The following is a 14310-nucleotide window of genomic DNA, read 5'->3' as shown; positions in this document are numbered from 1 at the left end:
CCAATACGATCACCTGACCTTCCAGCCAATTGGAAAATGGGTATCAGACCCACGCTTCCTGATTGGCGGAGAGGCGATTCAGTGTTAGAAAAGCAAATTAATATTCGCTTTTCTAACACACCTGGGTGGGCTCCAAGCGCAATGCTCTGCCTTCCGAGTCCACCCTATTTTGAAGCCTTTTAGAGCCTGTGGCTCTAATTAGGTGCTTAAAAAAAATATCCCCCTTGATTGTAATTCTTGCGCCCAGCATCCTGAAAGGGGCCGAACACCTGAATAGGGGATGGCCGCGGCGGCTGTTGATAGATTCATGCTAAGCATGAATCTATACATTAACCATATAGGGGGTGGCATGGATAGAGCAGGCGGTGCCCGTGCGCCCTTAATAGACGGGCTGCCCCTGTTCCTCGGACTGATTGTGAATAGGGCTGCACTGGTCAGGGGCAAAACCAAAGGAAGGTCCCACATAATGAGAATGCAGCTTGCCACTTGGTTTGCATCTCCCCCAACCCCCCCCCCCCCATCCATCTACCAGTTGTGGTGTTTGTTTTTTTCCCCAGTGCTGCTGATTTCCTTTGGCCTCAGTCATTCATTCATACCCTGTCTACATGCACTCAGCACAGTATTAATGGCATATCATTGCTCTGGACTGGCTTCCTAAAAATGATAATGCCTGTGCCTATGTGTGTCGCCAGGGATGCTTGTAGTCACCACCAGGGGGCACATATGGCAGGGCGACGGTGCAAGACCACATTTGAGCAACAGTTGTCGCCCCATAGCAGAAAAAGACTGAACAAGGACCTTTTGTGGCAGTCACCAGTAATTATTATTGAAAGCTGCAGATTTTAAAACGTTTTTAAAGATCTTTGACATGACATTGATGTGTTTAAAGATTGTGTGAGATTTTAGCGATTGGGCTTTAAAGTGTATCTAGACTCGTCTCCAAAATAGTAAAATTTGGCAGATTACTATATATTTTTTTTTCTAGGTTAACAAACTTTTCACACGGGGTTGTCTGCACTGAGCCCATAAATAGCTTAGCGGGGATCGCTCCGTTGATCCCCCGCTGAGCCGGCGGATGACAAGTCCGCGTCTGCACACTGCAGACCTGTCCGAGCCCCGCTCTCCCCTATGTGGGATCGGATGATTACAGACCGCCTGGCTGTTGGTTTTCATCCGATCCGATCCACCAGACAGATGGAAAAATAGGGTTTGCATCTGTCTGGTTTTAGCGGAGAGGATCGGATCGTCTCCACTGACATCCAACGCTCCATAGAGGTACATGGAGCTCCCGCTCAGATCCGCCTGAAAAACTGACAGGCGGATCTGAATAGTCTGCAGGTGTGAAAGGGACCTACGAATAGGCTGGACTTCCACTTAAAGGATCTCCACTAAGTTTGAATTCACCAACAATATGCATTCTGCCAAATTATTTCTACCTGCTTAAAAATGTAACCAAAATGCCAAGAAATTGGAAAAGGTTTATAAATGTTCAGAATGGATGATCAATTTTTTTCCAAAATTCCAAAGAAATCTCTTGATGTACAGTATAATTTGAACTCTATAAAATAGTTTGGGTTCTCCCCCCTCCTTCCTACCCGCCCCCCAGTGTTGAGGACATGTGGGCTGGTATGGGTCAGGAGGAAAAGGGGTGAGTGCGAATCTCCTTTCCTGGCCTGCCAGACTGCATGCTCAGAGAAGAGTATGGAATTTGGAGGATCCTCACGCCGTATGTGTAGGTGTGTGTGTAAGTTTGTTGTTTTTTAACATGTCCCCGCCCCTTTGTTCACAGAAGGGATGAGTCACTGGTTGTTAGGATGCCGGTGGGTGTCCGCTCCCTGACAACTAGTAACCCTAAGCGGGAGCCTGTCACATTCAACAGTGGTTGTAATACCGCTGCTAAATGTTTTATTTTCTGCTGCAGCCAGAAGTTCAGTCTGTGATTTAAAAGAAGATGAAAACAAAATGCAAAAATTTAAAAAAAAAATGCTTTTTTTTAATTTATTTTTTATGAAATGCCTGCTTCTGGGATCTATACCTCCTTTGAATTATTTTAATGGAAAAATTCATTTTGATATTGATCTTAGTAAATTGACCCCGTATTTTTCCCAGCAGGATTAGGGCACTTTTTACGTTGTCTTCATATATCCGGGTAAAGCGTGCTTTTGTGAGCTATCGAGGGTCCCACCAATGTAAAATAATGAATTGATAGATCTCTAACTAAGAAGAAGATGGAGGTGTTCTTTGTGAATTGTGCATGGCGGCACTGTGAGCACATGACTGCTCAATATTTACACTCAAGCCGGTTGTAGGTTTTGTTAGTATTCAGAATAAACGTTCACATTGTTTGCAGCTTGATTTAGTGACTTGCACGCATTGTAATAATCACCTGACAATTCTGCCTCTCGGATATGACGGAGGGCCGCGTAGCCCTGACACAACTTTTTCTTTCTTTTTTTTTTTCCCCAAATCTTTTCAATTTGACCGGCGGTTATCCCTCTTCGCAGCGCTCCGTTTTCTTGCATCACTTGCCCATCTGACTAAAGTCCGCCTGCCCCCGAGTGCTCCCTTAATTTGTCGCTGGCTGGCTGCGTTGTCCCGTGAAGGGGAAAAGTTGTTTGTTTCAGAGGAAATAAAAGTCGTTATCTCTGTGGCAATTTGCTGCTGAACACGATTTTATGTTCACCAAAACTCTGTATAATAAGGAATTTTCAGCACTTGAAGAGTCAGTCACCTAAAAGTGCTGCCCACCGCGGAATATGTTGGAGCTATGGAAATGTTCTTTTTGTTTATTTATAGTTTTTAAGATACACACATGAACATTATCAGCTGAATGCAAATAGTCTTATCGATTGTGAGTTAATGTTTTTTAAACAGCTTCTTTCTCTGTATGGCTTTCATATTGATATGTACATGGGAGCAAGACATATGTGCTTCTTTTATATATGCACGCCCGTTTTTCATACTTGGTAGTTCTTTCTTTGTACTTTACTATTGCTTTGTGCAAAAAAAAATAAAAAATAAAATAAAAAATCTATCACTTCGCAGTCATTTTGTTGGGGTGCTGACTGTGCTCTATAAGAGGTAAAATGTACAAAATGGAATAGCAAACCTGTATAAATTGTAAACTTAACCTCAAAATGTGCCCTTGTTGAAAATGTTTAGTTTTTGTATGGTTTGCTCAGCTTATAAACTGCCCATTAATGGCATTATGAGTGTTGGCTAAGCTGGGTATGTTAGTGTAGTGGTGTTCTGTGCTGTGCAATGCTCATGTTTCTCTTGTAGCGCTTGGTCACGGCGGCTTGTCCCGGCTCTGCCCCTGTCACGCCAATCGATGTTATTTGCTGATGTGATGTGTTCGGGAGGCATTGTGTGCCGCTCTCTGACACTGTGACATCTCTGGGCCTTCTTGTCTCGCTAAATAAAGATGACCGTTTTTTTTCTCTATGTCCCTCTGTCCTTCGGCCATACTGCGAGATTCAAGCTTTGTCTCCCTTTAGCAGGCAAATCTCTCGGGGGCACTCCGACCTTATTTCCAGTCTTCTAGCACTTCCTGTAGTTCTCATTGTGCAGTTTTGTTCACACATTGTTGTTGCTGGGGATGTGATGGTTTTTAAAATGCCGTATTTATCGGCATATAACACGCACATTCATTTTAAGAGGGAAGTTTCCGGAAAAAAGCAAAAATTTTAAATAAGGAACTTTGAAGCATAATAAGGGTCAGCGCCCATCTGCAGCCTCCCCATTGCCATCAATGCAGCCTGATCAATGCCCATCTGCAGCCTAATCAGTCAACATCAGTGCAGCAGCCTTGCCAATGGCATCAGTGCAGCAGCCTTGCCATTGGCATCAGTGCAGCCTGATAGATGCCCATCTGCAGCCTAGAGGGGAGAGGGAGGGGGCGGCACCAACAGATTGCATACAGTGAGAATCTCCTATGATACAGAATAGTGGTCCACTGGTGGCCCAGGAGACGGGACTTCCTATTACAGAGTCCACCAAGTAAATAGGAGATTATGTTGATGTATGTTATCTGACAACGCTCGTCCCGCCCCCCTCCCTGTCCCATCCGAGGCAGCTAAAATTGAAGTATTGGCGTATAACACGCACACGCTATTTGCACCTGATTTTCAGGGTGAAAAAGTGTGTGTTATACACCAATAAATACAGTACTTTCTGTGTAGAGTTTGTAGTAGTGATGGTCAACCCATAGGGCCTGAACTGTGGGGGGCCAAACATTGCTTGATTAAGCAATGCTACAGAAAACTGTCACAGGCTGCACACATGTGCTACATATGTGATTTGAAGTACACGTACGAACTTGTACATGTAGTCAGATGAAGGAAGATGTAAAACTCAATAGCTCTGGCAAGGCAGCCCTCACACAGGAAGGCCTTCCCTCCATGGGCAGTCAACAGTAGCTCAAACCATAGAAACTTGGAGAGGAGTGCCAGACCAAAAAGGGACAAAAGAGTCCAAAATAATGGTAACCTCTTCCTGTATACATAACACACATGTACAGCAAAAGTGTAAGTTAACCTTAGCACCCAGCTACTGTATATATGTGTCCATGGCGGTCTGAGGTTCTCTACAGAGATTGTGCTCTTTCAGAACAATGACCAAGCTGTCTCTGGCAGCTCTCTGTCATTGTTTCATGGGAGTCAGCGGCATATGCTCCCAATCGTATGACCATCTCCAAGAGTCAATCGCATTAATAACGTGATCGGGAGGCTCTCCGCCTCCCAGCATTAAAGCCCACCTAAAGGGCCACCAGGAGGTGTCGGGAAGAGGTTAATTGTTGGTAAATCTGTCTAATATACACAGCTTATGTTTTTCAGGGAAAACGCTGCTCTCTCAGAAAAGACAGGGTCTTCACAGATCTATATTAGAACCAGTATTAAGCTCTCATCATGGAGAAACAATATGATAGAAGCTGAGCAGCAATGGACCTCAGCAGCGGTCATATTGTTAGTCCATGAGGACAGTTTAATACTGGTTCTAATCTAAATCTGTACAAGACAGAGACTGAAAATATGTTACAAGAGACTGAGACTGTCGGGACTGGCGATGTGTTGCAGGGGCCTGTCAGGGACCGGTGACATGGTTCAGGAGACTGAGATCACTGTTATAACAGTTTCTTTACAAAGTAGTACTACTGTATCCCACAGTGACAGTAGATCAGAGAGAGGTATTGGTGTGAGCTGTGGGGGACTGAGGAGATCGACATTCTTAGATGTGTCTTGTGCCCATACGGAGGTCAAGAGACGGGAACTTGTGTACAAAGTGGTGCTGGGCATGAGAAAAGGAAGTTCTTTCTGCCTCACATGGGGTTTGATAGGATTTTTTAAAACAATAGACTTTATGTTAAAGTGTATCTACAGGTGTTGTGACGGCCCTTTCGTTTGAATGTAAGCATTACTTTTTCAAAATGTACTACACCAAACTGCATGGTACTGCAGTACCATGTGATTTTTGTGCCTGCGAATGCATTGCAATTGTGATGCCATTAACAATACATTGGCACCTGCATGCAGATCACAAGGGCAGCATGTTCACCTGCGATGCAGGAAATCTGCAGGGAATGCACCCTTCCTGCACTGCGTTCTGAACCGACCCTGAGGAAGGCTTATCTGATTTGTATTGCTTTGTGTCTGTGTCCCTACTGAGGAGAGATTCACCCTCTCTATTTGTCTCAATTACCACTGTTACTGGAAGGAAAAGTGACAGGAAGTCACCAGTGTCACCAGAACAGGAGGTGATGGGAAATCTTTCAGAGGAGACACCTGTTCCAGTGGCCTAGGAAGATTATTCTGCTCACTTCTGAGGGATGTCAGTCCTCTTCTGGTCTTCCTTTTAGAACAAGAAGTAAGGGGGGGAAAGGGACAAAGATGGCAAAAGGAAAACCCCGCAGGTACATTCTCTATCTTAAAAACAAATAAAAAAGTTTCAGCTCAAGACGCACTTTGAGCTCAAACAAGACTTAATCTGTCGTGCTCTTTCACTGCCATCGTTACAGAGAAAACAGATCTCAGTCATTGATTGTGACAATCTCCTCACTAAAGAAAAGTATATATAAAATTGCATCTAGTGAAATTTGCCTACTTCTAGCCGGCCTGACTAACGAGTTAATCCAGCGCTGGCTGGAGAGTCCGGCTCCCATTATCGTGCGGCTCCAAAGCGCTCCATGCTCTGAAGAGGTTAAACGTAATCTTTGAATGCAGTCCATAAAGCCTTTTGAAAATGATCAGAAACCCCCGAGCTCCAAATCTCAGGAAACATCCGTTTATTTCCCAGTGCTGTCAGCGAGGGTGGATTGAGAATTCCAAGCCGATCGAGGAGCGCAGATCAATGGATTATCCGAATACTAAACATCCTCCGCTCAGGGAGGGCCAACTGGTCCCGGCGGCGTGTTGTAAGATGCTAATATTCCAGTAGCTTACGGTCGGACCGCATGCGCTTGCCTGGCTGGCGCGGGGAGAGGAGAGATTTACATAAGAGAACTCAGGGGCTTTGTCACGGCAGTTGTATAAAGTGATATACAGCGCAGATCGAGTGGAGAATGTCCCTGGGTAGAAGGCGGCTTACAGCGTCTTGGAGCAGAGATTACTGTTTTATCTTGTCATACTAAATTAACGTGGCAGCGCACTGCTAAACACTCCTGACCTCTTCATCTGCCGAAATTGCAGCCTAGAGCGGCCGTGGTATTTAAGACTCTCTATCTCCTTCCCTTTTTCTATTCCTTCTTTTTTTTTTTTTATATCTCCCTTTTTTCCCCTGCCAGTTAATTAATATGTATGTGGGTGATTACACGTGCTCCGGGCGATCGCAGGGCCGAATGATCAGCGACTCTCGTCCTTTCAGATAAAACTGATTCCGACAGACAGTTGACAAGATACAAAAAATGATTAATATGACCGCCGTTTGATTCTCTTCCCCTGTCCATACATGGCGACATCTATACTTCTTGTCAATCGGAGGAAGATCCTGGCAGGACGTTGACCCTGGGGGGGGGGGGGGGGGGGGGGTGAAGCTGACAGCCCAGGTACATTTTTGTTGGGCAGATTTGGTCTGGCAGAATATCTCGAATTTATAGGTTTTGTGATTGACGTAAGCTGTCTACGGTGACATTTTTCTCCTAATATATGCTACTCCTTTTTTTCTTTTTTCTTTTCTTTCTTTTTTTTTAGGATACCTGTATGCATTTACCATTTTATTGCAAATTTTTACCCTTTTTTTTCTGTAGACGTGGATCTGTAGAAAGAGAACACTAAGTAGGATTGTCTGATGTACCAGAATTAAGTCTACTAGAATTGCAGTAAAAAGCATTACATGTTGCTTCTCACAAAGATGAAGCTTTAAGTGCAGTAAGGTTGCCTGTGATTCCTGAGAATTAATCTGAATCCAGAACTTCAGTCTTGTACAGTTGCACAGGCTTCTCTCCTGTATTGAAATTACTTACAGCAAGTCTGAACCCACCTCATTTTCTGTCCAAAAGATGTCCAGCATCATCTAGCGCTCTCTTCCCCAGCTTGACTGTCTCTGGCCCATCCCTTTTTATTGCTTGGATTTCAGTTCTTTCAATCATGGAGGCTCAGCATTACATGTGGGTGTTAACCAGGGTGGTCTGCATGTAAATAGTGTGTCTTGAAACTCCCACTTCATTTGACTGACATCTACCCATCAAGCAATTTTGATATTTACATAACTCCTCCCAGGAGCCAGCCCACAGCTTGCGTCGAATAGGGAGGCAGGGTTCTGTAATGTTTTCAGACAACAACTACGGTATGTATAGCACCGTGCCAGCTTTTTCCACTAGCCATGATCTGCCTGCATTGCATAGAGAAGTGACTTCACTGGTTCTAAAATAAGGATGTAATGGTAATAAAGATTTTAGTAGCAGGTTGATGAGTGGGGGAGGAGGAACCAGCCAGAAGCAGTGTCAGCCCCCACTATTCAGATGGGGGCTGGCACCACTCCTGGCTGCAGGTTGCCTATGTTATTGCACCAGCATCTGCCCCGAACTGCATGCAAGGCAACCTGTAGAGGTGGATGCAGTCACAGCCGAATGTCAGAATTTGAGAGCTGTGCAGGCACGTCTATACGGCCCTGAACGCACACAGTCTACATTTGAGATAGATGTCAGGTTTTTACTGATGTCTGTGCCCTCATTGGGGAGATTTACCCTGTTTGTTTTTTGTAATTGGTTAATGAAGGTAATGGGAAATCCAACATTCTAAACTGTGTCCAGAACAAGAATAGAGGTGAAGTCTTAACCATTTCCATTGTCTGATAAAAAGTGCATTTTTCCATCCCGTAGATTGCCTCTCACTTCTGGCTATGTCTGCAGTAGAGGAAATGAAGGGAAATCGTCCCAATGACACACAGATGGCAAAAAAAAAAAAAAAACTGACACAAGATTTAACGCTCCCCTCCTTTATTTAAAGTGGTGTATTAGATATTACTTTTAAACTAGGTTCACACTGAATGCGAGTTTGAAATCAGGCATTTCAGTCTGACTTCGGGGGCAATTTAAGAGACATCTGTGTGGGTTCATACACAGATGTCTATTGAAATCGTCGCCAAAAGTAGTGCAGGAACTACGTTTTGGGAATTGGTGCGGCTTCACACCGATTCGGACGATGGCATTAGGCTCTGATTCAGCATGCGATTTGACATGTCAAATTGCATGTCACATCGGCCCAATTTGAAGTGGGGCTTAAGCTGTGTGCGTATTTCAGGGAAAGTGGGAGGAGGATGGTGGGAGATCTTCTCTACAAATGAATACATTGAATATTCTGCTTCTCTATTCTGAAGCTAGCGTTATTTCAGGTGTGGAATTTCAGTGAACTGTCATTGCACGTTTATTGATCCTTTACCACAGTCAGAGTGTCACTGCAATTTTGCGGCGGACCCCATAGTGAACGGTGAGGAGGAAATCTATGAAATTAATTAGCAAAGACGAAGTGTGACTCTCTTATAAGTCGGTCCCCTGCCTCGATTTGTCTCTACATGGTTCGAAGCAGTTGAAGAGCTCAATGGGAGCTTTTTAATTATCATTCTCTGTTTGATCTTACCCGGTTTAATGAGTGGATTGCCGAGGATGGCGCTCGCGTGCCGCAGGAGAGTGATACCTGCCTGCTAATTCCTGATTTACATTTAACAAATTAGGTGATGGAGGTGGGAGGTGAATCCCCCACGTACCAATTTGGATGGAGGTGGAACTTTTACCGCAAGTACTAGAGACCATGTTTATAAAGACCCAGCCAATCCTTTTAGCAGGAACCAAAGACCTATAGAAGGCATCAGCCTGTTAGATTTGATATGTATTTTCATTAAAGTGAATCATCACATCAATCTCTGCACCAAAGAACACTGAGTCTGCACCAAAAGAGCTTACACTCCAACGTACCCACCACAGTCACACACTATTGTTTCCAAACATTTTATTAGAGAAGATGATTATGCTGTGGGGCAATATCACAGATTTTAAGTCATCTAAAATATATATGTCCTTCCTTGCAGCCGCATTCAGGATGTGTCGGAGGAGCTTTGCATACTTCTCTCCTGCTCAGGTACAAATTGGCAGGCTGCGGTGGGCTCAGAGAAGGCAGGGCTAGAACCAGGGAACACAATGGTTGTATTTTTAGAGGATTGGATAAAGAGCTGTTCAGAAAATGGGGATGACGGCAGCTGTGAGATTTTCACTAGCTGGAGCAGCATCTGCTGAAGATGAATGCCAGAATAAGTATTCAAGACAATCTGCAGACTTTGTCACCTGAATTTTAAATTGTCCACATCCAACTGAAGAGGAGCTTTGTATCATGGTGAAAGGAGTTTTCAAGCTCTGATTCCTCCCAAGTTTCCAACAGTGACTCTCGCTGGCTGGATATCTGGGACAGTTGCTTGCTGTAGTTTATAACTACAGTAACTGAAATGACGCGCGACACTCCACGTGCAAGAGTCCATGTTGCTTGTCACTCGTTCACAGATCTCACTGAAGAGGGTGATTTGTACCTGAATCTGGGAGCTGTCAGCCCCGCGCATGACTGTCTCCCTCCTCCCCGCCAGCGCTGTCACTTTTCATTAGACATGGGTAAATGGCACAATCACAACACTGCCATTTACCGCGAGCCCAATAGAGGGGACACATGGCGAACCGTCAGCTGGCTGATTCCTCATCATCCATTTCATTTAGATTTCAGAGATGAGCAGCCAGGACTGGGGTAGTGAAGGGAGCAGAATCTGGAATCTGTCCACCATATTCATCCCAAAATTACACCCGGCGCATCCAACAGATGTAAGAGGCCTTCGGTGATTGCTGCAGAATGATCTGACACGGAGCTGCGTGTCCAGAGTATCCCCATAATTTTGCTTAATCTCTTCAAAAGCCCAAAGATTTCCTAGTTTTATTTCTTTATATAGCTCTGACACATTCTATAGTGCTGTACAGAGAACACTGAACCATTCACATCTGTCTTTGCACACTCTAATTTCCCCACCACAGTGACCCTCTATTATAATTCTAAATTCATATACCTTGTTTCCCCGAAAATATGCCAGAATATTATAATAATTTTGGACACCAAACACACTATTTTTGGGGTAGGGCTTGCCATGCAGGAATCCCCAGTATGAAAATGCCAGTAAAAGGATCATATAATGCAAAAAGGTGCTGTTGCAATACAGCCGTGCAAACACCCTTGCCGTATATCGCTTCCATCACCTGCCTTGTCTTCTCTGCTCTGAACACTGCAGCGAGGGGGGCCGAGATCCCCCGCTGGGATTTTGTACAATCACATAAAGTATATGACCCCTTTTGGAGTCCATGAGTGATTTAACAAACAAAGCAAATATAAAAGCAAGTGTATTTGTAATTTATATCCTATGTTTTTATGAACATTTACCACTGTAATTTGTATAACGTGATGTTTTGTAATAATAAAAATTGAACTTTTACATACTCTGATACTTTTTTCCCTCAAATATACCTCCACCCGTACAATGCCCCACAGGGCATTCTTTTCTTTACAGATTTTTTTTTTAGTGTAGATGATCTTTTTAAGTTTGCATTTTGGGCTTTTTAAGTGGCAACAATAAGTTCATATATGAGAATCTGACACATGTGGACAGCTTATGTTTTTATAATAATGTATTCATGGAGTGACATAAAGAGACTGTACAGAGCCCTATGATTGTCTCTGACTAATGTTTTGTCTTTTTTTTTTTTTTTCCCCCCCCCCACAGGATATTGATGGCAATAAGGTTGTCTCTTCGTTTGCCCCACACATCTCAGCTACCTCACCTATGAAGGCCGATGAAGGTGGTAGGCAAAGCGGCGAATCTGTGACAAATAATTCCCTGGGAACACCTGAGAGGCGCAAAGGTAGCTTGGCAGACGTGGTGGACACGCTGAAACAGAGGAAGATGGAGGAGCTGATTAAAAGCGAGCCAGAAGGTAAGATTGGAGTGAGAGTTCTACTGCAGACTCATGTTCTACGCTGTGTCTGTCATTGTGAGGCAGATGAGGCTTCTATTCTATGTTGTCAGATTCAATTACTGTATAGTAGCCAAATATTATGTTTAAAGAGAACCTGTCATCTACCACAGACAGAGGCTGCCATTGTTGAACTGGACTCTACACACTGAGATGACCCCTGAAACTGGTTCTTGGGCAGGGCACCTCTCTGGGGACAGAATACACATTGGGGGTTATTTACGAAAGGCAAATCCACTTTGCACTGCAAGTACACTTGAAAGTACACTTGAAAGTGCACTTGGAAGTAAAGTCGCTGTAGATCCAAGGGGGACAGGCAAGGGAAATAAAAAAAAAAAAAAAAAAAAAAACAGCATTTTTGCTTGCACAAGAGTGGATGATAAAATCAGCAGAGCTTCCCCTCATTTCAGATCTAGCCCTTAGATTTAGAGCAACTGCACTTCCAAGTGCACTTTCAGTACACATGTAGAGCAAAGTGGATTTGCCTTTCAAAATAACCCCCACTGAGATGACCCCTAAAACAGAAACCACTTCAGTAGTTTTGAGTGATCCCTGCATTGCCGGATGGCATCCTCAGCTGCGATGGAAAACAACCATCACAGTTTTGAGTGCCTCATTGTGCAGACCTGATTAGTCTTTGGCCAACTAATGCTGGGACTGTTGGCTCCTTTGATTAACCATTTGTGATGAACCGTAGAAGCTGTATGGCTAATGGTCATACCAGAGGAAGAGGTCAGAACCATATAGGCTGACCTCTTCTTGAGAAAATGTTGGTTTCCTGTCTGTCATACTGATCCCATGGCTTCACTACTTTTTGGAGTTGCCGATTACAAATTTAGAGATCACCAGTTCTCATTTTAGTGGTTGCATACATTTTCAGGTCCAAGTATTGGATCCTGGGAAAGCCAGGCAAATAACATTTTCAGAAGGAGGCCGGCACTTATAATTTTTCTCACTTCTGGTTTTCTTTAGACATTTTTACTTGGTGAGATTACTCATGAAATGCTTGAGATCAGGGGTGGAAAAGATGCAGCTGATTTTGTTTGGTGTACACAGCTATAAATACGGTTCTACATAGATGTGTTGGTAGAGAACCCTAAGGGGCAAAGCTTTGGCTCAGAATAAATCCTCAGGGCCGGAGCGTTTTTGGTGTTTCACAATAAATCCTCAGGAGCACAACTTTGTTAATGTTTCTGATTAAATCCTCAGGGGTGGAGTTTTGGTGCTTTAGAATAAATGTTTATGTGAATAAAAGTGCTTCCTTTCTGCTAATTATTAAAAGGGCATTAACCGGTTTGGGAACTGGGCCACATTCACATCTACATTTCACATGGCAGATCACACCTGAATGTTTCCTTTCGTTCTCCGATTTTTTTTATTTTATTTTTTTTTTTTTTCAGTGTGCACCCATGCCTTTCTAATGGACCTGAAAACAGCACGTGACCTAAATACACTACAAAAGGTACACCTTGTATACACCAGTGTTGTAGTGAAAAGAAAAGGGTCAGGTGTTGTTTTTGATTCATGGACTTGTGTTGAGGACCCTGAATAATTGAAGAGGTGCACTGAAAAAAAAAAAAAAAAAAAAAAAGCAAAAACAAAACACATGTACAGCAATGCATGTCATTCCATGAAGATGAGCAACGTGTTCTAAAAGACACGCTCAGGTGTGATTATGTCCTGTAGGGGTCATGCTTGCAGCTTACTGGCTTTATACTTGCTGACATTTCTCTTGTTTTAGGCTTTGCATTATGACTTGTGGGGTAAGATTTGGTGGAAGCAATAGTCTCAGACCAGTTTATTGCATTCTAGTGTGTGCTGGTTGGCTGATTTACCAATGACAATCCCTGCCCTCAACACTGGTAGAATGTTTGATACTAATCCCCTTAATGTGGTATGAATCTCTAAGGATAACTCTACAGAGATTGACTTGCTTTTAAAGTTCCAGGCTTCAGGGGTGTCAAGTTCACGCTTCACTGCTTTGAGTCCCTGACCCCAAACGGTTTTGTAGATATCAGATGTCCCAACACTCCACCAGTTCCTTCCTTGATTAGGGTTAGTGATCGCTAAGTAGTGAAGAAGGGATAAAGATGGCATTAGAGGTGACTATATTCCATATTCCTAGCCTTAACATGCTTTCTTTTAAAAAATTAATTTAAATACAAACTGCTAAATAAAATGTGTATGGGGGTTGCTTTACCTGCCAAAGGGTTTTATTTCTGTCCATTCAGTCCCAAGGTTTACACAGCTCTATCACACAATATAGCCCTGTCTGGCAGGTCTGGGGACCTGATGATTTTTTTTTTTTTTTTTTCAATGCTGCAGTTTTTTTTTTCACTTCTAGATCTTGTCCCTCCTCCAGCCTGTGACTGGACAGTGAAAGAAGAAGCAGACGACTGAAGAGCTTATCTTTTGTCATTCTGCTCTTTCCTCCAATCATCACATTCCTTAGCACATGAGCACTGCACCACAACTGATTGGCTCCTCCTCCCTCCCCCAATTCTGAGCTCTGCTGTACAGGGGACTGCAAGAGGTTGACATCTAGTCACTCTCGGGTATTGTACACTGCTTGTATTTGAAAAAACATCAAATGATGTATTAATACAGAGGAGAGATGTGCAGTCAATTGTAGTCGATCTGCAGATAGAAAAGTCTTGTCGTGGAAATCTTCCTGTTTCCTGTTGGAGCTGATTAACAGGCCACAGTGGGTTGGAAATTCCTACCATAGCTGTATTTAATCCTCCTTGTGGAGCTTTTGTGTGGGGAGCCAGAGGTCGTATTGAAGTGTTTACAATGACTTTGTGTACTTTCGTTATGAC

General features: G+C 43.5%; 1 protein-coding gene across 3 annotated transcripts in view; it reads left to right on the top strand.

Moving 5' to 3' along the window:
• Positions 1–14310, top strand: part of SOX5 (SRY-box transcription factor 5) — a 282904-nt gene that overhangs the window by 45640 nt on the left and 222954 nt on the right. For all 3 annotated transcript variants that reach the window (XM_077468726.1, XM_077468727.1, XM_077468729.1), the window contains one exon: positions 11242–11452. In XM_077468726.1, coding sequence (XP_077324852.1) covers positions 11242–11452 — 211 coding nt within the window. The remainder of the gene's footprint in view (positions 1–11241; positions 11453–14310) is intronic.

Source organism: Lithobates pipiens, unplaced genomic scaffold (assembly GCF_037356315.1).
Source record: "Lithobates pipiens isolate NorthernLeopardFrog02 unplaced genomic scaffold, aLitPip1_a1.2 Scaffold_8, whole genome shotgun sequence".
NCBI lineage: Eukaryota > Metazoa > Chordata > Amphibia > Anura > Ranidae > Lithobates > Lithobates pipiens.
The sequence above is the reverse complement of the archived record's forward strand: the minus strand, read 5'-3'. Positions and strand labels throughout refer to the sequence as shown.